At 36.7% G+C, this 27,567-nt stretch overlaps 1 protein-coding gene across 2 annotated transcripts in view; it reads left to right on the top strand.

The window, feature by feature from the left end:
* The first annotated feature begins 3,592 nt into the window (after positions 1-3,592).
* The window catches only part of RGSL1 (regulator of G protein signaling like 1), a 56,052-nt gene continuing 32,077 nt past the window's right edge, over positions 3,593-27,567 (top strand). For both annotated transcript variants that reach the window (XR_012489033.1, XM_074308533.1), the window contains exons 1-9: positions 3,593-3,717; positions 5,098-5,202; positions 6,389-6,550; positions 7,600-8,702; positions 10,785-10,847; positions 11,294-11,528; positions 11,920-12,030; positions 12,619-12,721; positions 24,399-24,595. Coding sequence is in view for 1 of the 2 variants with exons in the window: in XM_074308533.1 (XP_074164634.1) it covers positions 3,672-3,717; positions 5,098-5,202; positions 6,389-6,550; positions 7,600-8,702; positions 10,785-10,847; positions 11,294-11,528; positions 11,920-12,030; positions 12,619-12,721; positions 24,399-24,595 (2,125 nt within the window). In the remaining variant the exon portion in view is untranslated. The remainder of the gene's footprint in view (positions 3,718-5,097; positions 5,203-6,388; positions 6,551-7,599; positions 8,703-10,784; positions 10,848-11,293; positions 11,529-11,919; positions 12,031-12,618; positions 12,722-24,398; positions 24,596-27,567) is intronic.

The following is a 27,567-nucleotide window of genomic DNA, read 5'->3' on the forward strand; positions in this document are numbered from 1 at the left end:
GATCTTTATGAATAATATTTATATTTTTTGTAAATACTCATTGATTGTTCAGATTGTTGTATTTGTATTTGTTGGCATATAATTGGACAAAATATTTCATAATGATTGCTTAAATTTCTTCTTCATTGTAATGTAAGAGTAATTTTACTCTTTTCATTTTTAATGCTAGAAAATGTGTTTTTTCTTCCTTTGTTAAAACCAAATTAACCAATGGCTTACATGTATCACTGTTCCTTCTCCCTTCCCCCTGCCACCATCAAATTGGTTGCTTGATTTACTTATTAGCTCAATATTTTTTTTACATTTTTAAAAATGTATTTTATTTGAAGAAACAAAATAAGAAAACAGAAAAATACAAAATATAAGATAACATTATCATATGCCCAACAGAAGATCAGGGAGGATTAAAAATATATAACAATAAATGCCAATTTTAGAATTGGACAATTTTCTTGCATTATTTCTTGCATTATTGTGTTAAGGTTCTTTTTGGGGTCACGACTTTCAGACAGTCCAATTATTCTTATTTTTTTTTCTTCTTGATCTGTTCTTCAGATCTGTTATTTTTCTTATAAAATGCTTCACATTTTGGAAAATATGTATATGCTCATTTCTTTATAGTTTGTTTTGTTATTGCTTGGTCTGTCATAGCTTTATTGACTTCCCTTTGTCCAATTATAAATTTCAAAAAGTTTTAATCTTTGCGATACTGTTTCTCCTTTTCCAGTTTAACTTGTTTTTCATAATCTTTTTGTTTTTCTTAGTTTTTATTTTATTTTTTGTTTTTCCTCAATGTCTCTCATTTGATTTTTTGAATTCTTCTATAAATTCTCACTTGTCAGGAAGCCATTTCACATTACTTTTGGGGTATAAGTTTTTTTGTTTTTTTTTTAACTTCAGTGTCCTCCTCTGAAGATGAACCCTGTTCTTCTCTGTTCCCATAGTAAATTTCTATGATAGGATGTGTTCTTTCTTCTTTGCTTGTTCATTTTTTAAATAAGAGGTATTAGCATAAACATCTCTAATCATGGGATGTAGGGATGGTGCCTCAAGCTTCACTTCAGCTCTCCCCTCTGATATGGAATCACAAACTAAGAGTTTCACCCTCCGGCAAGTGCTTAGAGCCAACAGCACTTGGTTCACTCAGTCTTCCCAAACTCAGACTCCACAAACAGTTCAGGAGATGAAAGTGTCTGTGGTTTCTATTGAGACTCCAGCCAAACCTAATTAGCCCAAGGGGACCTCATTTGGAGTTTCTGCAGAGCTGGCTGGGAAGTGTGTGCACTTCACATAGGTTAATCCCCAGCCCAAGGTCCTTCTTCAGATTTTCTTGGGTTGTACCTGGATGACCCCTACCTATTCTGCCCCAAGACTTCTTGATTTTTCACCAGTTTTATGTTTGCCCCAAGGTAGAAAATTTGTTCTATTTGTGAGGGAAATCTGGAGAGCTTAAAATTTACCAATCTACTCTACCACTTTCTCAAAATCCTCCCTCAAAGAGTTAAAAAAATTAGTTTGGCATGGCTTTATAAGAATGGTTAGCAAAAGTACTAAGTACTAGACTACAGAACGAACAAAGGCTAGTTATTAGCACTAAGCATCCTAGGATGAGAAGAGATCCCATAATAACATTCTATGACAGTATTTTTGTTATTGGTTTTGCTCATTCTTCCAACTTATTTCATGACTTTCAATTTTATGTTAAAGTTGGGCTATGTTCTTGAGGTGGAGAGGGCACTGTTCCAAACTTCTTATGCTGGTGATATAAACCTTTTGCTGGCCTTCACCAGAGGTATGGGGCCTCACTGCTGGCCTGTCCTGAAGACCTCATTGATGGCTGCTTGGGTTGTGACCTACTACTGGATTGCCTAGATGCCACCTTTGTTGGATTGTGCTCCTCTTTTATTTGAGTGAGACAGAAGTTTTTTACTAACTTTTTACGCTATCTTGGACTAGGAAATTATTTCACCCTATGCTTTCCAGTCTTACACTTTACTTCCTTTAGTCCATTATACAATTCAGACTTGGTAATCTACTGAATGAGATTGTCTCAATGCCTTTCTAGTAGCTGTCTCCTATGCTTACAATGATCCACTTCCTCACCTCATTGTCTTAAGTGCTCTTTCTTCCATCAAGAATCAGATCAAATACTAGAGTCTTCAGTAGTCTTTCCTTGCTTCCACCTGATGCTACGGGTTCCCTTCACAGATTATTTTCCAATTGCTTATGTCTATACTTTATATACACTCAGGTATTTGTACATTGTCTCCCCCATTAAACTTGCTTATCTTTATATTCCCAGTACTTTGTATAGTAGTACTTAGCAAATAGTAAATGTGTAGTAAAAGCTTGTTGAGTGACTGATTGGTTAACTGACTAGTTTATATAGATTGACTAAGGAGGAGAATTACTTTAAAACATGCACAAGAACACACATACACACATAGTTGGCTGGTCAATTTTGGGTATGTATCTGCAAGTTTGTTCTGCTCTATTGCTCAGTATTATTAAGTTAGGAATGTTTTGAGAATAATATCTTCTGAAATAGTTGAGCATGGCCCCAAGGAACTTTGCTCTGAAGAGAATAGGAACTTTATATACTTAACTGTACATTTTATAAATAGATCTTCTGGCTGGATTCTTCTCTTTCTTTTGTAGGTCTTTGGTCAAATGCCAATTTATATAGTTCATGATTTACAGTGGACCTTATGGCCAGAGTTACCCCAAAATTTGGTAAGTCAAACTCAAACATTCATTACATAGAAAATGCATATGGGGAGGATGTAGGAGTAAGTTGAAGGGAAATTGGAGAAAGGGAGAGAATACAAAACCTGAGGCAAGTTGAAGGCACATGGGGAACAGGAATGCCAATATTGAACCAGGTAAATAATTTTCGTGTGTGTGTGTGTGTGTGTGTGTGTGTGTGTGTGTGTGTGTGTAGACACAGGGGCAGAGAGAAAAACAGAGAGAAAGAAAAAGGGAGACAAGGAAAGAGAGGGGGGGGAGTGGAAAAGGGGAAAAAAGATTGAGAGAGGAAGAGAGAAAGGGAGATAGGGAAAGAAGGAAAGAATCCTTATCAGTAAATTGGCTGCACCCTTGTTAAATATTTACTTGCTACTTAACAGGCTAAGATTTATGCATATTAATATAAAAATCAAGACCCTGCCAGCTCAGAAGGAGCTTAATAGGAAAAACCAATCGTTTTTTTAAAAGTGAGAATGTGGAGGGATATCTATGGAGGACTGTTTTGGGAAGAAAAGTTCATTCTTCACATAGACCATAGATAGATACTATTTTAACAATGTTATCATATTCAGAGAAGTGAATTTAAAAATGAAAGACTACCATAGGAATTCACACCATTAATTCTCTTCCTTCCTAATACAACTTTCTCTTTACCAATCTCAACTCCAGACTATAGTTTCCTTTCTTTGGACCCTGTTTTTAGTACTCTCTGACTTCATTCTCAGAAGTTGGTTGGATCCAGCTTTGTCAGGAAGAGAGAGGAGGGATTGTCACTTTCCCCAATTTTGAGATTCCCAGTAACCATTATTTTCTCCTCTATTCCTGTCCTTCTTGAATTCTAGATTGCCAAGTACAAAGGTTTACTGACATGGTTGGAAAAATACAGATTACCTTATTTCTGCAAGACCAATTTATGTCACCATTATATGCTCTGTAAGGAACTCATCAGTTTCATCAGATCTTCAGAGGGTGGTGAGCACAGTTCAATTAAAATTGAACAACTTTTAAAAAAGCAATTATTCTGTTCAGAGCTCCATGCAATGTGCTAAGAGATCTACAAAGTCTAGCAGACACAAGGTTCCTTCCCTTAAGGAACTTAAGAGTCATGTGCTTATGTAAAACACAAGTAATTTGATAAACAATAAGTTATGGTTTTGTCCATTAGAAGAATGCAAAAAGGGGAGGGAAAGGGGTTCAGATAATTATAGACAGGAAAGATAAAAAAAAGTCTTTATAGGGAATGTGGTATTTTAATAGGACTGTTCGAGATGGGTAGGAATACAAGAGGTAAATTGTTATAGGGAAGATATTCTAGTCCTAGACAATAGCATAAACAAAGGTGGAAAAGCAAAGGGCATGTTTAGGAAGAAGAATATTTTAGTTTGACTAGATCATAGAGTGTGTGGAAATGAGAAATATGAAATGATAGAAGGCTAGGTGAAGAGTTGCCTATTTATGGAGGGTACTGAATACCAGGAAAAGAAAATTGAACTTTAATCAGTAGGCTTCAAGAAATTGAAGATTGAACAATATCTTGAGGCTCCAAGGAAATGAGTAGAAGGAGCAGGAGTGAGCTATCTAAGGGAGAAAGAGTACAGTATTGTTTTGCGACAGACATTAAAGGAGATAATAACAATGAGAATACAGTGGAAGGCCACAAGGCTTCCAAACAAGAATTCCATGCCCAAGACTTCATTAAGGACCCACATGTTCATATTGCTTTAGGTGTCTTTGGAGAAACTAGCACAGAAAATAGGATTAAGATTTCCTTTAGAGATTGCTGCTTTCAGTATGGGCTTACAAGGCAGGAGACCTGTCTTTTTGAACCAACCCAATATATTTAGAGAAATTGTTCCAGAGATAGGGGGCAAACATTCAACTTTATTTTCACATTGTCTCCCCCATTGTCTGTACAAGCTCTAATCTAATGAACTATCTGACAACAATTAAGGGGATTCGGGACCAACCTAGGGCATGTAAAACCAAGTTAAATAACAATGTGTTAACCCCCTCAGTACATGTACATCTAGGTGAAATCAAATGAAGTCAACATCAAAGTTGACTTTAAATGGGAAAAAATGCTCAGTCAGATGGAGGAGGAGAAGGATAATTCTAACCATTTATTTCAAGGAATTCATTATTATATTTAGATAGATGAGTCTCTGCCATCATAGTTGTCCCCAATACCTGAGTATTCCACAAATGACTTTCCAGTGTTTGAATTTACAGCCTTGGTTTTCTGAACACAATGGTCTAATGGGATGACTAGCCTCAGCTAGGAGGAGATTGGTTATTTGCAAAGTTGCCACGGGGATTGGGGACTACCCTTTCACTGTCAGATTTTTCTGGCAGCCAAGATGATGAGATGGAAGACAGCAGACCAGTGGTTGCTCTACAAATGTGTTGGTGGTGTCCGAGGGATGTGGCGTTTCTGTGCTTACCTCAGTGGCACAGTAGGTGGGTCTGCAACTATTCCTGTGATCTGCTTCCTTCCCTCCTCCTTTTCTCCATCTTCTCTGTTCTATTAAATCACAGGAGGGGGGTGGATTTTTAGGATACAAAATATGAGTATTGATTCCTTTTCAAATCAAGATTTAAGAAAATGAAGATCCAGTGAGTAGTCCACTTTGCCAACCCATTTAAGTCAGTCTGCAGAGGAAAACTTCCTGGAAATTGACTCCATATAGGAAGAGGACAAAAATGAGTCTTTGTCTACTCTATGCTGAAAAATGTCATGGTGTGATTACTAACCACACACCCTGAGCACTTTGCAGGAATAGGATAACAGTGCTTAAGACCTCAGTCTTCCCCTTCCTCACTTGGCTGTTGGTGACACAGTTAGAATTTTGCATCCCTGACTGCTGATTTGGGTTTGGGACCCGTGTTAAATAAAGAATCAGGGAAGAGAGCCTTTTTTTTTTCTCTCTCTCTCATGCCTCCTCTACCTCTTCAGTATATGTTGCTGTGTTCTGAGGAATAAGAAAGGAAAGAGTGGACAGACAATGTTCTGAATATCCTTCCTAGAATGATCCCTGTACTTAACTTGTCCTCCTCGGGAATATGGTGCAATTCCACTAGTTGCTTTTCTGGAGTTCCCATGCATTGTCCTTAGTGTCCTGAGGAGAGGCAGCAAGAAAAATAGTGGAGAAAAGTCTGAACTCAGAATCAAAAAGGCCTGGCTTCAAGTCCAATCTCTTATTCTTATCTGTGATCTTAGGCAAGTAACCCAATATCTTTGAACCTATTTTTCCTCTTCTGTCCCCCTTGTATTAATGGGGCTGTACCCGGGGGGGGGGGAGGCAACTCACTGTGTGATTGCACCCATATTACTCCTTTTTCAAAGGATGCCCAAGGTCAACAAGGTTGTGGGATCCCAAATCCCAAGAGAGCTGCTCCTATCACCAACTAAATTTGCTTCAGGCACCAGAATTCCTATTTGTACCTCCATACCCTATTTTTCCTTCCAGGTAATGGGGCTTTTGAAAAGAGAGCAATTTTACTCCAAGAAGCTTTTCCTGGTAAATCTAGGTTGTGTGGCAGGGAGTTCAGATGTATCAATTCCTCAAACAAACCAGGATGGGGACTGCCAATCCTTCCTCTGCATGCAATTTAATCTCCTCTTACTTTGCTGTCTACTCTGCAGGTCAGGAACTGGTGGAGTTCTGGATAATTGCTGAGAGAATCCTTGGGATAGATGAAACTAATGATAAACAGAAGGACACTTACCTGTCCCTCCTCCTTGTGCTGAAGGCCACTCACTTGCAGGAAGGCTCTTCTGTCCTGATTCTTTGCAATATGAATATCAGTAAGAATCTCAAAGGCATCATAAGCAAGAAACGGGGGGAGTGGGGGAAATCAATAGACTCAAATTATTTTTCAATTGTCCACATCAAAACTCATTCTCTTTCTTATTGATAATTACTGTAGCTTTCTAATTAATTGCTTTGCTGCTATCTCACTGTTTCTTGTAGCTCTCTAATTAATTGCTTTTCTGCTATCTCACTGTTTCTTAAAGTCTTTTTCAATGCAAGATGGAAATCCTGTGGAGCCCAAAGAGGAAGGATCTGAAAAAAGGCACTGCCATTTGGGTTGCCACTTTGCATTAACCTGAGAAAAAAGCTGCCCAGCACTAGGTTGGGGCAAATGAGCAGCTGGCCACTTTCTCCTAACCAGAGTGACTTCATCATTTTGTCTGAAAATCCCAGACATACCTATATTCAGTTGTAAATGCATTAAAGGTTCATTCCAAATCATTTTAGCTATGCCTCCAATTTTAGATTAGCTAATCTTCTGATCATTCCCATTTATATGGATGAATGAGAGTTGAATAAGAAACACAGGACTAAAAAGTATTATCTATGGTCATCTAGTGCTGATAGTTAAGTATACGTCTAATTTCTAAATAAAAGAGATTTCAATACTCTACATAATCTTCAATATTTCCTTGGATTTTTTTTTCTTTTATTTATCCATTCAGTAGTCTGGGTTAGATTGCATTATACCAGGCAAGAGTTACTTGTGTTCCTCTCCCCACTCTATATCAGAGTCAAAATACTGGGCACAGTCCAATTAACTAACACCATTTCTCTCAGCAGATTTGAGCTCTAGCCACAGTGTCTACTACTGATTTACTAGTTCAGTTTCCCCATCAGTTAAATGAGGATAATGGGGTTAAAGTTTGGATTCCCCTTCCCTCTCAGGGTTGAAAAGCACTTGGAGTAGCAAAATGATCATTTCTTTTTTTAAATTCTAATAATCATTTATTTTGTCTTTTTCCTATTTCTTCCCTGCCCTCTTCACTGAAAAAAAAAATTATCATTCTACCTTCACTCTTGATTTCTGTGTCCTTTCCAGAATCACTGATGAACCTCTCTGTGTGGCATCCCAAACAATCCACTACCAGGAGGCAGATTCTGAGCCGCATGCAGAAAGTGGCCCTATTCAAAATCCAGAGCTATTGGCTTCCAAACTTTTACATTCATTGTAAGATCAATATGGCCAAGGAGGAGGAGTGCCAGGCTCTGTTGCAGGAGTATGAAGACCGCCTTGGTCGGAATGACGAAGAAGAAGAAGATGATAATGAAGATGAAGATGAAGAAGAAGAAGAAGAAGGAGGAGGAGGAGGGGAAGAAGGAGAAAAAGAATATAGAGCCTCCCTGTCAAGTGACCTCCCCCTGAAGATGAGCATTAGGAGACTTTATGTGACCCGGAAACCTTACTGTAGCAAGAAGATGAAGAAGAAGATGTGGCGATTTATTGAACAGGGCACATGGACTGTTGAGTCTGAACTGCCTCTTATTCATACTTTGCATACCCCAAAGAGCAAGTTGCATGATAAAGGGTTTCAAAGCCTCCCTGATGTCTTTAGTCCTCCACCAAAACTCGTTGTGCACATGGGTACCCTGAGACCATTGCGTTTTAAAGACAGTCTAGATGATTTAAAGGTAAAGGAGAGCTTCACTTCCACAATCTTCAGCTCCAAGGTGGATACTAAAGCCTTTCCACCCTTTTCCCTAGAAGGAGTCTGTGAGAAGAAATTCACCGCCAAATTGCGAAACTCCACCCCTGTTATCAACCACCCCTCCCTGTTATCCCTAAAGAAAGTGATTAAGAAAGGTTGTTCCTTTGAATACCTCCACTGGGCTTTGACTGCTGATTCCCATGCGGGGAACCCTTTTGGAGACTACCTTAAGAGTAAGCACTACAAAATGGAAAACCGCCTCCTGTGTCTCTGGAAGGACCTGGACAACTTCCTGACCATTTGCATCAGTGCAAAGAAAGGTGGTAATCTGCTATTTCGGCACACTCTTGGAAATCGCATCTGTGAGCTCTACCTCAATGAGGACAATGGCCCCACCCTGCCACTCAAACCTCAAACTATCCAGCATCTGAAAGAGCTGCTGCCTTCTGGGAATGTGATTCCTTGGATCCCCAAAGCACAGAAAGAGATATGCAAGGTAGGCTAGGATACCCAGAGCTAGCATTGAATTTGGCCCTTTAAAAAACAAATGTCTCTATCACTGCGTAGATTCTAGCAATATTATTCCTACTAGTCCTATTATTAATTCCTTGTAACTATGGTGGAGAGTGGTACAAGCTTGAATGAGCTTCCTAAAACAACAGTTCTATTGAATCTTCCAGATCACTGAACAGCAGGCTACTTTTGTCCACTTCCTTTTGAAAATACCCAAAGAAAAATTCATCTAAAATCCACCTGGACTTTTATCTGTAGTTGCTGTTGTCTACACCTAGTACAGTCACCTTCCTATATACTGGGGTTGTTAGATCTTCACTATGTATCCCTCTAATCTAGGAAAGCTTAAGAAAACCATTCCTCATGTTGAGAAGAATTGCATATGTTTAACCTAAATCCAATTAGTTGCTGTCTAGGGGAGGGAACAGTTGGAGGAGGAGGGAGAAAAAAATTGGAACACAAGATTTTTTTTTTCCCCCCTTTTTTTTTTAATTTTTATTTTATTTTATAATTATAACATTTTTTTGACAGTACATATGCATGGGTAATTTTTTACAACATTATCCCTTGCACTTACTTCTATTCAGATTTTTTCCCTTCCTCCCCCAACCCCCTCCCCCAGTTGGCAAGCAGTCTTATATATGTCAAATATATTACAGTATATTCTAGATACAACATATGTGTGTAGAACCGAATTTTTTGTTGCACAGGAAGAATTGGATTCAGAAGGTGAAAATAACAGTTTACACTCATTTCCCAGTGTTCCTTTTCTGGATGTAGCTGGTTCTGTCCATCATTAATCAATTGGAATTGGATTAGCTCTTCTCTGTGTTGAAGAAATCCACTTCCATCAGCAGACATCCTCGTACAGTATCATTGTTGAAGTGTATAATGATCTTCTGGGAACACAAGATTTTGCAAAAATGAATGTTGAAAACTATCTTTGTATATATTTTGGAAAAGAAAAAAAAACTATTATTATAAAAAAAGGAAACCATTCCTCCTCCTAAAAGAACTGTGGTAGTTTGAATAAGGGATTTACTACCCTGGTCTAAACAACTATGATCCTAAGATCTTCTAGCAGGCCTCATAGGATCAGATAGCAAATGGGAAGGAAGACAAAGGAAAAAGGTCATAGCAGTAAAACTGATATCAGCGCTCCATACCAACTAGGTAAGCTGTAGTGCAATGAAGTCCACAGTTTGAGACTTTATTAGATCTGAGCTAGTAGTCTCAAGCTAATTTTGAAGAAGCCTAGGGCCAAAAGTAATGGTTTAGGTTATTATTTCCAGCTCCCAGTTCAATTGAATTCAGCAAATAATTATTACAAGGCACTGTGCTAGGTGCTGTGTGAGACATATCATGAATGGTGTGGTCCCTGCCATCAAAGAGTAAGCCAAGAGAACATCTAATATAAAAGATAAGTGGATAGAGCACCAGCCTTGAATTCAGGAGGACCCGAGTTCAAATCTGGTCTCAGACACTTAACACTTCCTAGCTGTGTGACCCTGGGCAAGTCACTTAACCCCAACCTCAAAAAAAAAAAAAAAAAAAAAAAAAAAAGGTAAGATGTATATAAATGTCCACAATATGGTATAGAAGATGAAAAGAAAAATACAAAAATAAAGGGAAGGCCTGTGAGCATTCCGAGTAAGGAGATACTACTTCCAATGGGTGAAAGAAGGGAAATTTAAGTGGATCTATGAAATGTGAGTGGGATTTCAATAACCAGGGCAAATTATGAAAAATGTCCCCTTTATGTAAATAGTAATTAATTGAACTCCAAAGAGTTCCCAAATGAAATATTATCCTTGAGGCAAAGGAATGGGAGTAGCTAGTATTGTTCATTACAGTTGAGCTTTTCTTCTATACTAGAGTTTCCTGAATAAAATAGCCTATTCAAAAAAGATGTATGTAATGTGCTTTGTAAATTGTCAAACTCCACATAAATCTTATTAGTTACTATTGTTGTTTGTTATTATTAGCCTGGATGAAACAGAAGTCCTAGTGAGCCAGAAAGTACAACATTTGTTTCAATCCCTCATATTTTGTGTTTGGATTTTAGATTCTTGCTTCCTTCTTTGATGACTTCCTTGATCTGGATGACTACTGGTTTCTCATCTTTGTGGTAGGAGAGGTTAAGGAATTGGTATTGGATGGAGGAGGTTCTGGGGGATACACAAGAGTGTTTGGGCAAAGGAGATGGCTGTTCTGCCAGAGGTTGACAAAATAGAATTTTATATTTCTGTAGTTCCCAAGGAATTGTGACACCCCTTTATGCTTCAGGGATAAATAAGAGATCATCGAGTCCAGAATAAAAGGAATTGAGTGCTCTCACTGTCTTTAAAATAAGTCCAATCCACACACACATCTAATCCCAACTTTTTTCCTCCACAGACTTTCAGACCAGGAAGATTTCACTTCTAATAGAAACTGGGTCCAATGGGGAGGTGGAGGTAGAGGGAACTTATACAAAGGGGGATTATTCTTCTCATCTCATGGATGAACCAAAAGAAAACTACTTCTGCTGTGGTCTCCTGTTCTTATGGCAAACTCAAAACCTCTTTCTATTAGTCTCAAACAAATAGCAGTGAAAGCAAGAGGCAGAAACCAAAGGAGCCCTTGGACAACATGGAATATATTCTATTGTGTAAGAGGATACAGGAATCCCTGATGCTGAGTCATGATTTGTCCACCCTGGAAGACATGGAAGCACTCACGGATACACACTGGCAAATGATAGCTCTGCAGGACCTGAAAAAGGGGGGAGCTCTCCATTTGGAACTACAGCCTACAGTGTACAGGGAAGGTAAAATTTGTGGACAAATGACAAAAAATCATCTGAAGCTCTTAATATGCTTGTTGAATCAGCTAAAAATTCTTATAATTCTCTTTTCTGTAGCCCTCTACCTTGCATTTATCATTAGTTCTGTAGGTTCCTAAAAAGCAGAGCCTCAATTTTCAGTTAGTCTCTGTATTCCATCCCTTAATTCTAACTTGAATGTGGGGTTCTTGTGGGGGATGCAGACATCCCATTCCACTATGATATCACATTGAAATAAGACATATGTATATAAACATACAAAAATATATGTAATGCATTTTAATGGAATTCTTTCACCAGACCAACATTAATCAACTCAACGTTGAGCTCATTATTGGTAAGCAATCTGTCCCTGTATCCTCTTCTCCTTTGACAGATATAAGGCAAATGAGCTTTGAAGAGCTGCGCAAGAAGAACCCAAAGGTAGCTATAGAGAAGATGAGTGAAGACTTTAAGAAGTATTATGAAAAGATACCTATAAATGCTGGTAAGTGCCTAAACATTAGAAAATAAAATTAAATCCTAAAGGAGGAGAAAGGGAGTTCCACATTCAAAAGATACCAGCTTATGGTAGAACTCCGTTTTGTTCCAGTGGGATAGTGATTGGAAGCAGTGCCTTTAGGGGAAGATACTCTGTCTATTCTACTTTGTACCCTAACTTTAATATAGACATAGGGTCCTCTATGCATTTAAATATACTTAATTAATTAAGAGTTGTGATTATAATAATAAGTTGGCCACCAAAAATAGAGACTCTTTAACTATCTTGATCTAGAAGCTAGGGATATCTGTCTTCCTCTTCCCTATACAAACTGAGGTAAAGAAAAAGATAGATAGACGTGATCCAAGTCAAAATAGCTTCCTGTACTGATTGTTTTCATATTTCTTCATAACTCTTTTCCATTGGAAATTTCTTGTTCTTTGGTGATAGTGCATAGGCTTTCTCCTAATCACTTACTCCTCTCCTCTTCAGTCCTTCTCATTCTCCTTTTGGCAAACCCTAATTTAGTCAATCATTCTTGTATAAATATAGGAAATCTCAAACTTTCTTATAACACTTGAAATTTCCCAATAGGAAAGCAAACCAAGAAGTTGTATCCTCGTTTGCAATATCCGAATACCTTATCCTTCCTCAAGAAGGGAAGTGGTATTTTGAGAAAACCCTCACTAAGACCCAGGTAAGAAATAGTTTTCTACATCTACTCCATTTTTGCAGGCCTGACCTCTCTCCTGAATTCCACTTCTGTATAAACCTTCTCTGATCTGATGCTAATAAACTCAATGTATCTGATACCAGTACTTCCACTGATAGGTCTGATGCTTCCATTTATTTTTCTAATCTAATTACCTCTGTATGGATGGATGGTATCACCATTCCTGATTCTTTCCCTTTCTCCTTCTCCTCACATCCCATAAGTCACCTAAATTTGACAGTGTCTATTAATTATGTCCCTTCCTGATATTTCCATACTAATCCAGACCCTTGTTATTCCTCATCTAAAAAACTACAATAAAAAACTTTCCTGAAGTCACTCTTCCCTTGAATCCATTAAAGGATCATAGAATTACAAAAGCTAGTTGTAGAAGGGAAGAAAGAAGTAATATGATTTAGAAGATCACCATAGTTAATGATCACCTCATCTAGTAATGGGAAATTGACCACTTCTTGTGACAATCTATTCTATATTTGAAGTATTTGAATTTTTAAGATGATTAGGGAAAAAACAGTTTCCAGGTCCTCATCTCTCTGACTTTATCCCTGTCCAAAACTACCTTGGGAATAGAATTATTGCGTGTCCTGCAATTATGGCCTTGTTATAGCCCCTATCTATCCAAGAATGTTCCTATTCCCCTGTCTGATGGGGCCTGAGCCACAATTTCCAAGCTGTAAATACCAAGTTAATTCCTCTCTCCCTGCCCTTTCTTTGAAGATAACAATAGCTGCAAGACTAATGGCAGTCTTGCTTGTGTGTTTTGCTTGCTTAAAAAAATTTTTTAAACTTATATAAATAGTGTGCCTCAGTTGCTTGAAGGTTTTGGAAGTATATTCCCATTTCAGTCAGCTAGCTTAAACTCTCCACATTACAGATTTTTTAAAAAATCTCTTCTTGCTTCAGTTTCTCTGGTATTACTGTATGACCCTGGTCAAGTCACTTAGCCCTGTTCAGGTTTTTTTTTCCTTTTTAGTAAAATGAGTGGGAGGGGAGAATGGAATGGCCAATTACACTAGTACTTTTGCCAAGAAAACCCCAAATGAAGTCATAAAGATATGAAGATATTACTGAATAACGAAATAACAATAAAAAAAGATAGTTAAAAAGCAGGTCATAGTAACATAAAAGTAGATGAAAAGTCCCAGGCAAAAAGTTTAAAAGAAATAAGCAAGAAAAAATCCCAAGAATTCCCTATTATGGTCCTAGAGTTCATTTTACATCCTCTTTGCCCAAATGTCCCCCATCCAGATCCCACATCCACTCTATAATATCTTTGCTCACAACAGTTTCAGTTGGTTTTCTAGGCTCTTGGTATATTAATTCAAGCCTCCTTAGCTTCACCAGTATACTGGTTCCCAAAGCTATGTTTTAGCTCTTTCCACTTTACTATGATCACATGAACTTTTTTGGACTGCCCTTTCACATTTATTTGCAATACATAAAAAATTCCAGGTCTTCTTCACAGAAACTGTTATTTAAATGCTTTTCTCCTGTGTAATTGATTTTTTTTATTATTTGGGGTGGGGCTTTTTGGTTGTTTTTTTTTTACAATTGACTTTTTAACTCAAGTACAGATCTTTTCATTTAATTACTGTATCTGTAATGTCCCTTTTCTTATACCATGCTGCCTCTCTCTACACACACACACACACACACACACACACACACACACACACACACACACACAAAACTTGTTTTATTCCAATTTCTATGTATTACTCAAGCACATTATTGGGTTTGTGATTCAAGGTATTCACAGAAAATACATTTCATAAGGTTATAAGTTGGAAAGACATTTAGTATAAATTCAGGAACAAACTGCAGGTCTCCTCTTGCCTGTCTGATCACTCATTCTTTGTCTCTTTTCCAAGATTGCTTTCTTATCTCCTACCCCTAACTTCTCATGGCTCTATCTTGAACCCTCTTCTTTCTCTATGCCCTCTCTCTTAAGTGATATCCTCCATATGGATTCAATTATATTAGTTACACAAATGATTCCCCAATCTACATTTTAGACAATCTTTTTCTTAAATTCCAGTTTTGTATCAACTACCTACTGGATGTCTCCAAGACATTTCTTTCTCTATTTCCAATTAAATGAGTTTTTTTCTATCAACTTCCTGATTTTTGAAAGCACCATCATTTTTACAGTTATCTAAGTTTGAATCTTCAGAGTAATTCTTGACCCGTCCTTCTCATTCATTCCCTCTATTTCACATTTTAAATCTTTTTTTATTTATAACTTTTCCCTCACACCTAATGACTACCATTAATTCACATAATTATCATGAGTCATTTGTACTACTGCAATAATCTTCTACTCAGAGTTCCTTCTCTAAGAAATCACTCACAGCTAATAAAATAAAGTCATCTTACAATTATCTAAATGTTTATATCTTTGTCTTTTTCATAAAGTGAAATGATAAAAAGAATTTAAAGAAACTTAGAAGAATTATTTGAATTGATACAGAATAAAGTAAACAAAATTAGTAAATAAAAAATTAATTAGTGACCATAATGATGTAAAAGAAAAAGAATAATGAAGGACTCCAAAAATTCTGATTAATAAAATGATTGATCATAACTTCAGTGAAGTAATAGTGAAGCATGATTTTCTATCTCTCACTAAGTATATTATGATTCATACATTATCAGGCATGCTTATTTGTTCTCATTTACAATAATTCTTTGTTACAAGAAGTGTAGAGAAATCTTTTTTGTAATTAACAATGATATTTAAAAGATAAATCTCTTAGGGAAAAAACAAACACCATTAGACATCTCCTTTATTTAACACTTATTCACTAACCAAACACTTAGCATACCATTCCATCAGTAATAAGAACTCTCTTTCAATGCACTATCAACCAGCCCACAATTCTCTCTCCCTTTTATTCCATGAAGATACATGAGGAACTGTCAAATGTCATGCTTAAAGTCTAGCAGTCTATATATGTTGATGGCACTTTGCTGATCTAGTAATATTTAACAACTATCTCTCTGCCTAATATATGTTAAAGTTTAATATGATTCATTTACATTTTCTCCATCACTTAAGTCTAAACTATCAACAAGACAATAAATCAAGTTCTGATTATTAATATTTGCTGATTTCTGAAAAGTCAATGCTAACAATGAAAATTTCACAACTGGATCCTAGTAGAGTATACAAAAGCTGACTTAAATACACTCCTGAAAGTAAGTTAATCTGTCATGATTTCAGAAGTGGAGCCAAGATGATAGAAAAAAAGACAAGGACTTCCCTTCTCCTCTAAAATAATCCAAACACTTTTCAATAATGTTCAAAACAAATCTTAAAAGTCACAAAACCCAAAAAAGGATGGAGTGGAACAGTTTTTTGTCCCAAGAAAACTTAAAAGGCAAAGAAAAGGTCTGTCATGCCAGGATGAAAGTGAATCATAATTTGGTGCAGACTCTGCCAGTATAAACCAAGCCTCAGCAAACCAGGAGCAGTTATTGAAGACCAAATCAGCAGAGGCAGCTGTGGGTGGCTTCTGGAGCTCTCAGTCCACAAATAACAAGGACATCAAACAACTAAGGGTCCCTTTGCTTGAAGACCTGGATACCAGTTCCAGGACAAGGAGGAGTTCTAGCACACTAGACCTTGTGGCTGCAGTGGAGTAGAGCTCCTATTTACAGGTCCGTCATGGAAAAGCGTGCTTATAGACTAGTGAACATTACAGGAGAGATATACCTTTAAATCATGTCATCTTGAAAAATCCAAAAACTTACAAGTCTCTAGAATTGTCTCTGATAAAAGCTGCACAAAAAAAAAAACCCTGAAGCTTGAGACACTGGCCCTTTCATTCTTGGAAGCAGAGCCTCACTTTAACAAAAAGTTAAAATTAAGAAATTGGCTAGAAAATGAGCAAACAGCAGAAAAAACAGCAGAAAAACTATAGAAAATTATTATAGTGACAAGGAAAATCAAAATTCAAACTCAGAAGAAGAAAACAAAGTCAAAACCTCTATATCAAAGCCTCAAATTAAAATATGAATTAGCTTCAGCCCATGGAAGAACTCAGAAAGGATATTTTTAAATCAAGTAAGAAAAGTAGGGTGGAATGGGAAGAGAAATGAGAGTGATACAAGAAAATCATGAAAAAAAAAAGTCAAGAGCTTCAATAAAGAAGGATACACACATACACACACACACACACACACACACACACACACACACACACACACACACACTGCCTAAAAACCAGAACAGGCCAAATGTTAACAGAGGCACAAAAAAATCCATAAAATAATGACTTCAAAAACAGAATTGTCCAAGTGGAAAAAGAGAAACAAAAATCCACTGAAGAAAAGAATTCCTTAAAAAGTAGAATTGAGGGGCAGCTAGTTGGTATAATGGATAGAGCATTGGCCTTGAAGTCAGGACAACCTGAGTTCAAATCCAGCCTCAGACACTTACTTCCTATCTATGTGACCGTGGGCAAGTCACTGAACCCCAATTGCCTTGGGGGGGAAGTAGAATTGGGCAAATGGACACTGATGAGATATTAAGAAACAATACAATCAAAATAATTTTAAAATAAAGGAAAATATGAGATATCTCATTGGAAATGCTGGCTTGGAAAACAGATCTGTGAGAGATAATTTAAGAATTATTGGACTACCTGAAAGCCATGATTTAAAAAAAATAAAAATAGCCTAGACATCATCTTGAAAAAAAAGGAAAACTGTCCTGATACAGAGGGTAAAATAGAAATTGAAACAATCCACTGATCATATCCTGAAAGAGATCCCAAAATGAAACCTTTTAGGAATATGCTAGCCAAATTCCAGAGCTTCCAGGTCAAGGAGAAAATATTGCAAATAGCCAAAAAACACAAAAAATCCAATTTAAATATCATAGAGCCACAGTAAGGATAATACAAAATTTAGCAGCTTCCATATTAAAAGAGCATAGGGCGTAAAATATAACATTCTCGAGTCAAAAAAAAAAGTTAGGATTACAACCAAGAATCACTCAGTAATAATCCTCCAAGGGGAAAAATGGATTGTCAGTGAAATAGAGGACTTTTAAGTGTTTCTGATAAAAGGCCAGAGTTTAATATAAAATTTAACTTTCAAACACAAGACTCAAGAACAGCATAAGAGAAACCATAAGGCATTCGATGAGGTTAAATTGTTCATATTTCTACATAGATAAAATAATACTTATATCATCAGAGTTGGCTCAAAGAGGGAATAATAAGTGCATTCAATTGGCTATTATCTTATCACAGAAATCGCTTACTGTAGAAATCTATCTTACCATACAGGAAAGTAAGAAGGAAAGGAGACAAGGTGGGGGACAGAAGTTGGTAGAAAGGAGGAAAGATTGGGGGAGATAAAAGCCAGATGCAAAACACTTTTGAGAAGGGATAGGGTCAAAGGAAAGAAAGTAAGATATATGGGGAAAATAAGATGGAGGGGAATACATAGTTGGCAATCATAAGCTGTGAAAAAAATTTACATTGAGTTTGTCTAATAAAGACCTCATTTCTCAAATATATAAAGAACTGAGTCAATTGTATAGAAATGAGTCATTCTTCAATTGCACAAGCAATTTTCAAAGTAATTAAATTCATATAAAATAATGCTCTAAATCACTATTGATTAGAGAAATCCAAACTCTGAGCTACCACTACACACCTGTAAGATTGGCTGATATGACAGAAAAAGAAAGTGACAAATGTTTGGGAAAATTAAAACACTGATGCACTATTATTCAGCTGTTCTGGAGAACAATTTAGAACTATGCCTAAAGGGCTATAAAACAACGTATACCCTTTTACCAAGTAGTACCTCTCTCTAAAGGGATTTTTTTTAAAGGAAAAGGACCTACATGTACAAAAATATTTATAGAATCTCTTTTTTACAGTGGCAAAGAATTGGAAATTTAGGGAATGTACATCAATTGGACAATGATTGCACAAGTTATTGTACATATGGTTATGATGAATATTATTGTGCTATAAGAAATGATGAGCAAGAGGGGAAAGAACCCACATGTGTAAAACTGTTTGTAGCACATCTTTTTGTGGAGGCAAGGAATTGGAAATTGAGTAGATACCCATCAGTTGGGGAATGGCTGAATAAATTTTGGAATATGAATGGAATGGAATGCTGTTATGGGCCAGAACTTGAAACAAGGTGCTAAATCAGTGGAATTGATAGAGACAATGGTTATTTAACATGGTGCTTAACAGTTCTCTAGTTCAGTACATGTACTTAGTACTTACTATAGTTCTACGAGATTCACACCTTTGATAAGAGAGCATATCATCTCGGATAAACTCAGCCAGAATCAGAACTAGGGAAGACAGAGAAGTGGTAGCAGGCTCCCCTCCTTCACTTCTCCACTGAAACCAAGATCCAGAAGGCCTCCACTCCAGAAAACTAACTGAGCCCCAAGTGAAGGAGACAAGACTTTGGAGGAGACAATAAAGGATTTGAACTTTAACCCTGGCTTCTCATGTGGTGATTACTGCTCCCAGAGACCCCAAGAAAACCTCAACAGAGAATATTACATTTTAGAGAGAATGTTATTACCGAATGCTATTGTTTTACAAGAAATGATGAGCAGCTTTATTTTAGAAGAGCCTGGAAAGACTTACATGAACTAAAGCTGAATAAAGTGAGCAGAACTAGGAGAACATTGTACACAGTCACAGCAAGATTATATGATGATCAACTATGAGACATAGCTCTTCTCAGTAATGGAGTAATACAAGACAATTCCAATGACTTGGGATGAAAAATGCCATCCACATCCAGAGAAAGAATTGAACATGGTTTGAGGCACACTATTTTCATCTTTTTTGTTTGTTTGCTTTTTCTTTTACAAGTTTTTTTCCCTTTTGTTCTGAATTTTTTTTCTCAGCATGACTAATATATAAATATGTTTATAATGATTGTACAAGGATAACATATCAGATTGCTTGCTGTTTTGGGGAGGGAACTGGTAAAGGAGAAATAGGAAAAAAAATTGGAACTCAACATGTTAAAAAATGAATGTTAAAAACATCTTTACATGTAATTGAAAAAATAAAATACTTTAAAAATTAAAAACAAAAAGAAATTATAAGCTCACAGAATGCTCACAGAAAAACCTGGAAAGATTTAACTAATGGAAAAGAGCTGAACCAGGAGAACATTGTACACAATAAAGGCAATATTGTATGAAGATCTATTATGAGTAATATTCTCAGTAATATGATGATTCAAGACAATTATGAACGTCTGTCTATCTCTGGAGAAAGAACTTCTGGAATCAAAAAAAAAACATTTTTTCTTAACATCCTTTATTTTTCTTGGTTTTATTTTTGTCTGTCTTTTTTTCACAGCATAACTTACATGGAAATGTGTTTTGTATTTCTACATATGTAAAACCTATGTCAAATTACTTACCTTCTCATCAATGCAGGGGAGAGAAGAGAGAAAGAATCTGTAACTCAAGATTTGAAGGAAAAAATTATGTTAAAATCATTTTATATGTAATTGGAAAAAATAAAATATCAAATTTAAAAAATCTGTCATGCCTTCTTGACAAATGTATTCTGCTCATAGTTGCTTCTTTTCTAGTGCATTTGTTTTGTTTGTTTGTTTGTTTTCCTGAGGCTGGGGTTAGGTGACTTGCCCAGGGTCACACAGCTAGGAAGTGTTAAGTGTCTGAGACCAAGTTTGAACTCGGGTCCTCCTGAATTCAAGGCTGGCGCTCTGTCCACCGTGCCACTTAGCTGCCTCACTAGTGCATTTGTTTTGTTGTTGTGAGGGATTAATATGAAGTCCATAATATTCATAATCTTTTTCTTTTCCTTGTCAGAAATTGGAAATATTTCTCACCTCTTATCCCATGGGTCCTCTCTTTTCATCCATGTTTCATCAAACTTCACTGATAGCATTAAAATATACAAGTTGGTGGTAGACGGGGAAGAATCTTAGATTTGGCATTCAAGCTCAGGAACTAGGTTTTGGATTCAGTGTATCCTGTGTTTCAATTTCCTAGCTTTATCAACCATGTAACAAGTCGCTTAACTTTTCAGAGAATAATTTTGTTTCTCTGTAAAAGAAAGGGTGATAATACCTACAGTACTTAGATTTAATTCTATCCAATATTTTAAGCACCTAGTAGTGCCAGGTACTGTGCCAACCACTGAAATTACTTAATACCTTTCCTCATGTGAAAATCAAATGAGATGATATAGGGAAAGGATTTTGCAAAACTTAAAGCACTATTTAAATGCCACCTATTATTTAGGTATCCTAGGATTGAATTCATGTGATTCACATGAACCAGCTTAGGAACAGTTAAGTGTTCTTGTATTGTCTCTTCACTTATCTTGGGTTTCAGTTTTCTCCTTCATTTTTGTCTCATTCTTTCCAATCTAAAGCTCCTTCTCCTTTATAGAAAATAACAAGAATTCACTTTTGGGTAACACCTGAAGATTTACCAACAACTTCCCTCATAGCAAGCCTGTGGAATAAGCACTCACATTCTTATCCCCACTAAACAAGGAAGGATATTGGTCTTCAGCAAGACTGAATGACTTTTTCTGATGTCACACAGAGAGCAAGCATTTATTAAACTCTTACTATGTGCCAGGCACTGTGATAAGCTCTAAAAATACAAATGAAAGGAAAATATAGTCCCTGCCCTCAAGAAACTCATATTTTAAAAAGGGAAACATAAATAACTATGTGCATACTAGATACAGAGTAATTGGTAGGTTATCTTAGAGGGAAGGCATATCACAGCTGAGAATAAAATATAGGTCTCATACCACCAGGTCCAGTTCTCTTTCAAGGAGTTCAGAGGTCTAACTAAAACAAGAATGTGAGCATTGCTTTTTCAGACTCATCCATCATCAGTCATTGTGTCATTTGCTATGTCTGTGGCGTGAGCAAGCAGATCAACCCTAACAGACAAGGGCAACTGTACTCCTACACTGACTCATCACTAGAGGGAGCAGTGTCTACATATGTGGCAGCCAAGCCTCACCCCACTGGTGATCCAACAATCTAAGACCTGCCACTATAGGAACCCTAGAATGGTCATATGAATAGTAGCCTGCTGTTACTAGTCATTTCATGGTGGTAGTGGTAGCAGAAAGCAGGGCAAGCTCATTTTAAGTGAACATCAGGAATCCATTCCAGAAGCAATGGTCAAGGGATACAGCACATTGGGACAATTTAGTCCCTGTGGTCTTAGGATCCTTATCCTCCACATCTCCATTTGTGAATTTGTGGAGCTCCCTAGTGTTTCTTCCTGAGAATTTTAAAGCTTGGGAAATTGGTGCTATCTGCATGTGGATTTAAAAAATGGGAGTTGCTGGTAAGCCCTCTTTGTTTTGGGGGAGGGAGTAGGAGTAAGCCAGAGGCATGGTCTAGTCCATAAAGTCCTAGACTCTGTTGTGTCTGTCTCTGTTCCTGGGAAGGAGGAAGGGATGAGCACTTATCATGTGCCAGGCACTGGGATAAGTGCTTTGTAAATATAAATGAATTTGATTTTTACAACAACCTTGAAAGGTAGATGCTTCTATTATCCCCATTTTACAATTGAGAAAAATAAAGCAGCCAGAGGCTAAGTACAACCTCACAACTAGTGACCTTAGATATCCTTAACTTCAAGCCCAAAACTCTCTCCATTGTGCCACACTGATACCATAGGAACGTATGCTTCTCCTTAAGAAGGAAATAGTCCTTCACAGGCCCTAAGCACTGGGGCTATTCTTTCTTTCCTGTAACATAATATAACTTTTTGTTTTCGCTCTGTAAGTCCTTTGTGTTTCCTTTAGAATTTTTCAAAAGCCTGAGCCTATTCAGAGCTTTGAGTCTTCCTACACTATTCTTCATATATGTATGTATGTATGTGTGTGTGTGTGTGTGTGTGTGTGTGTGTGTGTGTATCCTTCTGCATTTCATTTGTGTACATTTTTAAATCTTTACCCCTTCCAGCGAACAATCATAAAGACCGTTCCACTAAGTTCTGGTGATATCTATGAAGTTTCATTTATAGCTGAGCATGAAAATAACAAGTTCACAGGTCACATTATGTGCATTGTTGTATATATGTTTAAAGCAACTGATAGGAGAGAAAGAGAAAAAATTAGTAAAAGACAGAAAAAGACAAAAGATGAAAAAGAAAAGATAGACTGAAAGAAAGAAAGAGAAAGAAATGAGGGAGGAGAGAGAGAGAGGCACAGAGAGAGAAACAGAGACACACAGAGACAGACAGAGAGAAAGATAAAGAGAGGGAGAGAGGGACAGAGACAGAGACAAAGAGAGACAGAGAGAAAGAGAGAGAAAATAAGACAGAGACAAAGAATTAGGGAGAGAGAGACAATGGGGAGAAGAGAAAAAGAAAAGAGATTTGTCCTTTTCTTGCACTTAATCAGGTTGAGAAGCTGTTTCTGAGAAGTTTTCTCTTTATATCATTTTCAGTTTGAAATGTATATTGATCTAATCAGTTCTGTAAGGAAATACTTTCATTTCTCTGGGCTTCCTTAAATTTAGCCATATTATTATAGATGAAAATCATGCATCCATAGTTGGAGAGCTTCAGAGGTCATCTAGGCCAACTTGATTCTTTTTTGAATGAGGAAGTTGAAGGTCAGAGAGGATAAAAGACTTTCTTAGATCAAAGAATAGAAGAGTCAGAATTCAAACCCAGGTCTTCTGACTCCCAACCCTGTGCTCTTTCTATTATGCTAGGCTGTCATAGCCAAATGTTCCTCCTTCTAATGCTTTGTCATGGTCCAGACCAGAAAACCAAATCCCATTCACTGACATCATCTTACTTTATTCTAAGGATCTGCCTCCCTCTGGAGCTCTCACCTTCAATTCTGCCAGATGTCTCCAAAAATTGTTATTATACAAGACACTTTCCTATGCAGAGACCTTCAATGGTTTCCTATTTGTTTGAAAAATAAAGTTCAAACTTCTCAGCCTTGCACACAACCTTCAATACTTGGATTAAGTTATGTAGCTCCAAATCAAACTAATATTCCTCTAGTCTCATTGATATAATGCTTTTCTAATATCTACCTTCCTTTCCTCCCTCTTCTTCCCTCTCTTTTATCTCTCTCTCTCTCTCTCTCTCTCTCTCTCTCTCTCTCTCTCTCTCTCTCTCTCTCTCTCTCTCTCTTTCTCTCTCTCTCTCTCTTCTACCTCCTCTCTGCTCCTCTCTTCTATCTCCTTCTCTCTCTCCCTCTCTTCTATCTCCTTCTCTGTCGCTCTCTGTCTCTATCTCCATCTCTGTCTCATTCTAATGACGATTGGGCTAGATGGCCTTTAAAACTCATGATTTTGTTGACTCTTCCACTAAAACCTAAATCCATTTCCTAAAGTCTTCTGTTCCTGTCCCTACTCCACTGCCCCACTAATAAAAGGATAATATCATTTAAAATTAAGAAACTTTAGACATTAACTTTCTATCTTTACAGATAAAGAAAAAGAGGCCCAGAGAAATTGATGTGATTTGCCAAAAGTTACACTGTTAGTAAAGTGACTAAGCCAGGATAGAAACCTCAGGCTTTTGAATCCAAATGCTATATTCTACAAATCATAATATGAAAACCTATACCCCCATTGAAAAAATGATTTAGTTTGTCTTCTTGTCTTCCAGGAGTCTCATGGATGTCCTCCATCACCCTGTCCATTTAGAATACTTCAAGGAATTCCTTAGGGCAAACAAGTCTGAGAATCTGTTGTCTTTCATCCTTGCTATGCAGAAGGCCTGTAGTGAACCCAATGAAAAAACACAAAAATCTCTCGTTGACGCCATCCTCAAGACTTTCTTCCATAACAAAGAGTCTGATGTTGGTATGAAACTGCAACCCAACCCCTACCTCATAAATTTCATTCCAAGAGTGGGTAGTTATACCAATGCTTTCCAAATATGGAATTCTGTAAGACAGGGTTACAGTCCAAATCATATATATCTTACTGTTTATAAGGAAGTTCAGGAAAGAAAAATGCCCATTGATCACAGAGATAGTCTATCACTGTGTATCACTGGGACTGGGATTGGGCATTAAGAGATTAAACTTGAAAGGAGAGGAGGGGAGAAAAGATATGTTTGAAAATAAATGAATGTCAAGCAAAGAAAGTTTAGTTTAATATGTTAAGTACTATGTCTGGTTCCCATAGACATAATCCAAGGATAATAGGGAAGTTTCAGAGAATTTTCCCATCAGTTGCAACTTGAACTATCTCTGTAATTTTTTTTTATCATAAAAGATTCAACTGTATAAGACCAGGCCTCTATTACCAAGAAGGTATTGAGTACACAAGACCAGAAAGGCTGAGTATTTTATTCTATTCTAACCATTGGTTAACACAGTAAAGCACTCGGAGACATGCTGACATTAGGGAAATTTCTTGGATAGCCCAGATAATCTAACATTCCTGAACCCTAGAGTCTAACCTGATTCTAATTTCCCTCCAAAAATATGACTTGCAAAATGATTGTAAAATATAGGTCAGCTATAATAGTCCAGTCTTTCTTAGGTATGGTATTGACAGAGCACAGCTGCTCTTCCTAGTTGTGGTCCTCCAGTGTTCCTTCTTATGGTCTCCTCTCACATTTAACAAAACTAGGTATAGACCAACATCTTATACCATACATCAAGATCAAAAGGGGTATATGATTTATACATAAAAGATGATACTATAAGCAAATTAGGAAAGCATGAAATAGTTTACCTGTCAAATTTATAAGGATGTAAGTCATTCTCCAATTGATAAATGGTCAAAGGATATGAATTGGCAGTTTTCTGACAAATGTATAGTTATATTAAAATATTCTAAATCATTATTGACTAGAAAATGCAATTAAAACAATTCTGAGGCACTCCTTCACACCTATCAGATTGGCTAAGATGACAAAAAGGAAAGTGATCAAAGTTGGAGAGAATATGGGAAAACTAGAACACTAATACACTTTGATGGAGTTATAAACTGATGATGTGTATGGGTCTGCCTGCCATCTTGGGGAGGGGGGTGGGAGGAAGGAGGGAAAAAGTTGAAAAAGAGGGTTTTGCAAGGGTCAATGCTGAACAATTATCCATGCATATATCTTGTAAATAAAAAGCTATGAAAAAAAAATAATAAAGGTAATGATGACTTTGGGTGACTAAGTTCTCTAGAGAAATTTGAATTTAAAAGTTTGCTTTTATTAATATTCTTTTGTTTCTAGGATAGGCTTTCATGTTTAGAGTGTAAGCCTGAACTCCCCCAGACAAAGGAAGAAAAGGTTGCAGGGTCAGGGAGGGGTTTTGGTCTATTTAATCTTATGTTTTGCAGTTTGCACGCCTCTACTGACACCTTGTTTGTTGAGAGTTGTCCTTTCTTGGTGAGATCCTAATAAATCTCTTTTTGCTTCTTTTTACCCTGAGAGTCTTTGATTTTAATTTTTTTTAAGTCTAGATTTTTTAAAAATTAATTTTATAATTAAAACATTTTTTTGACAGTACATATGCATAGGTAATTTTTTTTTGCATTTTCCCTTGTACTCCCTTCTGTTCCGAATTTTTCCCCTCCTTCCCTCCACCCCCTCCCCTAGATGGCAGGCATTCCCATACATATTAAATATGTTATACTATATCCTAGGTACAATATATATATATATGGAGAACCGAATTTTGTTGTTGTTGTTGTTGTTGCAAAGGAAGAATTGGATTCGGAAGGTAAAAATAATCTGGGGAGAAAAACAAAAAATGCAAAAAGTTTTCATTCATTTCCCAGTGTTCCTTTTCTGGGTGTAGCTGATTCTATCCATCTTTGATCAATTGGAATTGCTTCCAGAGTATGGCTGGAAAAAATTCATGGCTCCACAAAGAGTATATTAACATACCTGTTTTTCACAACCCCTCCAGCATTTGTTATTTTCCTTTTTTGGTCAGTTTTGTCAATCTGATAGGTATGGTCACTTACTTTAGCGAAAACATTCAATTGACTCTGAGAACATTATTGGATTATAGAAAAATATAATAACTAATAACAAAAATAACTAATGTAATAACTCTATACCTTAGTAGGCCTGAGGTCTAATCCTGTTCAGCATATTCTGTTTAAGTAACTGGAGAAGCTTATAATATATTTCTAGAAAAATTTCCATCTAGAAAGCTCATTGAGGAAGTTTTTAATTTTTATTTTTGTATTTTCAATGTATGGCATAGTATCTTATAAAAAAATAAGTGCTTAATAAGTATCTATTAAAAAATTTAAAGTTATCCAAACATATAGTGCTCAGAGCAGAAAATATGGCTATCTAGAAAAATGCACTCCAACTAGTTCAAATTATATTCTATGTATAAATGCTAACTGGCCACCTGCTGCAGACTGGGCCATTATTAGTCATCTTGACTATCATTTTGCCACTCGACTTCTATGACTGTGTTGTTAGGAGAGAATGAGGCTGATTATCTTTGCAAAGCTCTGCCTCATTTAAATCCATACATGGACAAGTCAAGAGATTACCCTTATGATATAATTGGTCCTTTTCAAGAATGAAGGGTGAACAGCAACAAAGAGTTCTTCATGAAGTCTCACACACAGAAAAGGACTTCGAGAGCAGGTTATATAAGTTAAACCTTTGTCACACATATTTTTAACATGTGTGCCTCATTATTATAATGGTCTAAATTTAAGCTTACTTCCCTCATGGATGCATGTGTATTTGTGGGAAGGAATGAACCAAGTTTTTAGGAGAATGTTTTGTTTTACCTTCTTACCATGTTATCTGAAAGGGGATCCACCTGCCAATTTGAACAAAAGTTGGGAAATGGCTATTT

This window comes from Sminthopsis crassicaudata, chromosome 4 (assembly GCF_048593235.1).
Source record: "Sminthopsis crassicaudata isolate SCR6 chromosome 4, ASM4859323v1, whole genome shotgun sequence".
Taxonomy (NCBI): domain Eukaryota; kingdom Metazoa; phylum Chordata; class Mammalia; order Dasyuromorphia; family Dasyuridae; genus Sminthopsis; species Sminthopsis crassicaudata.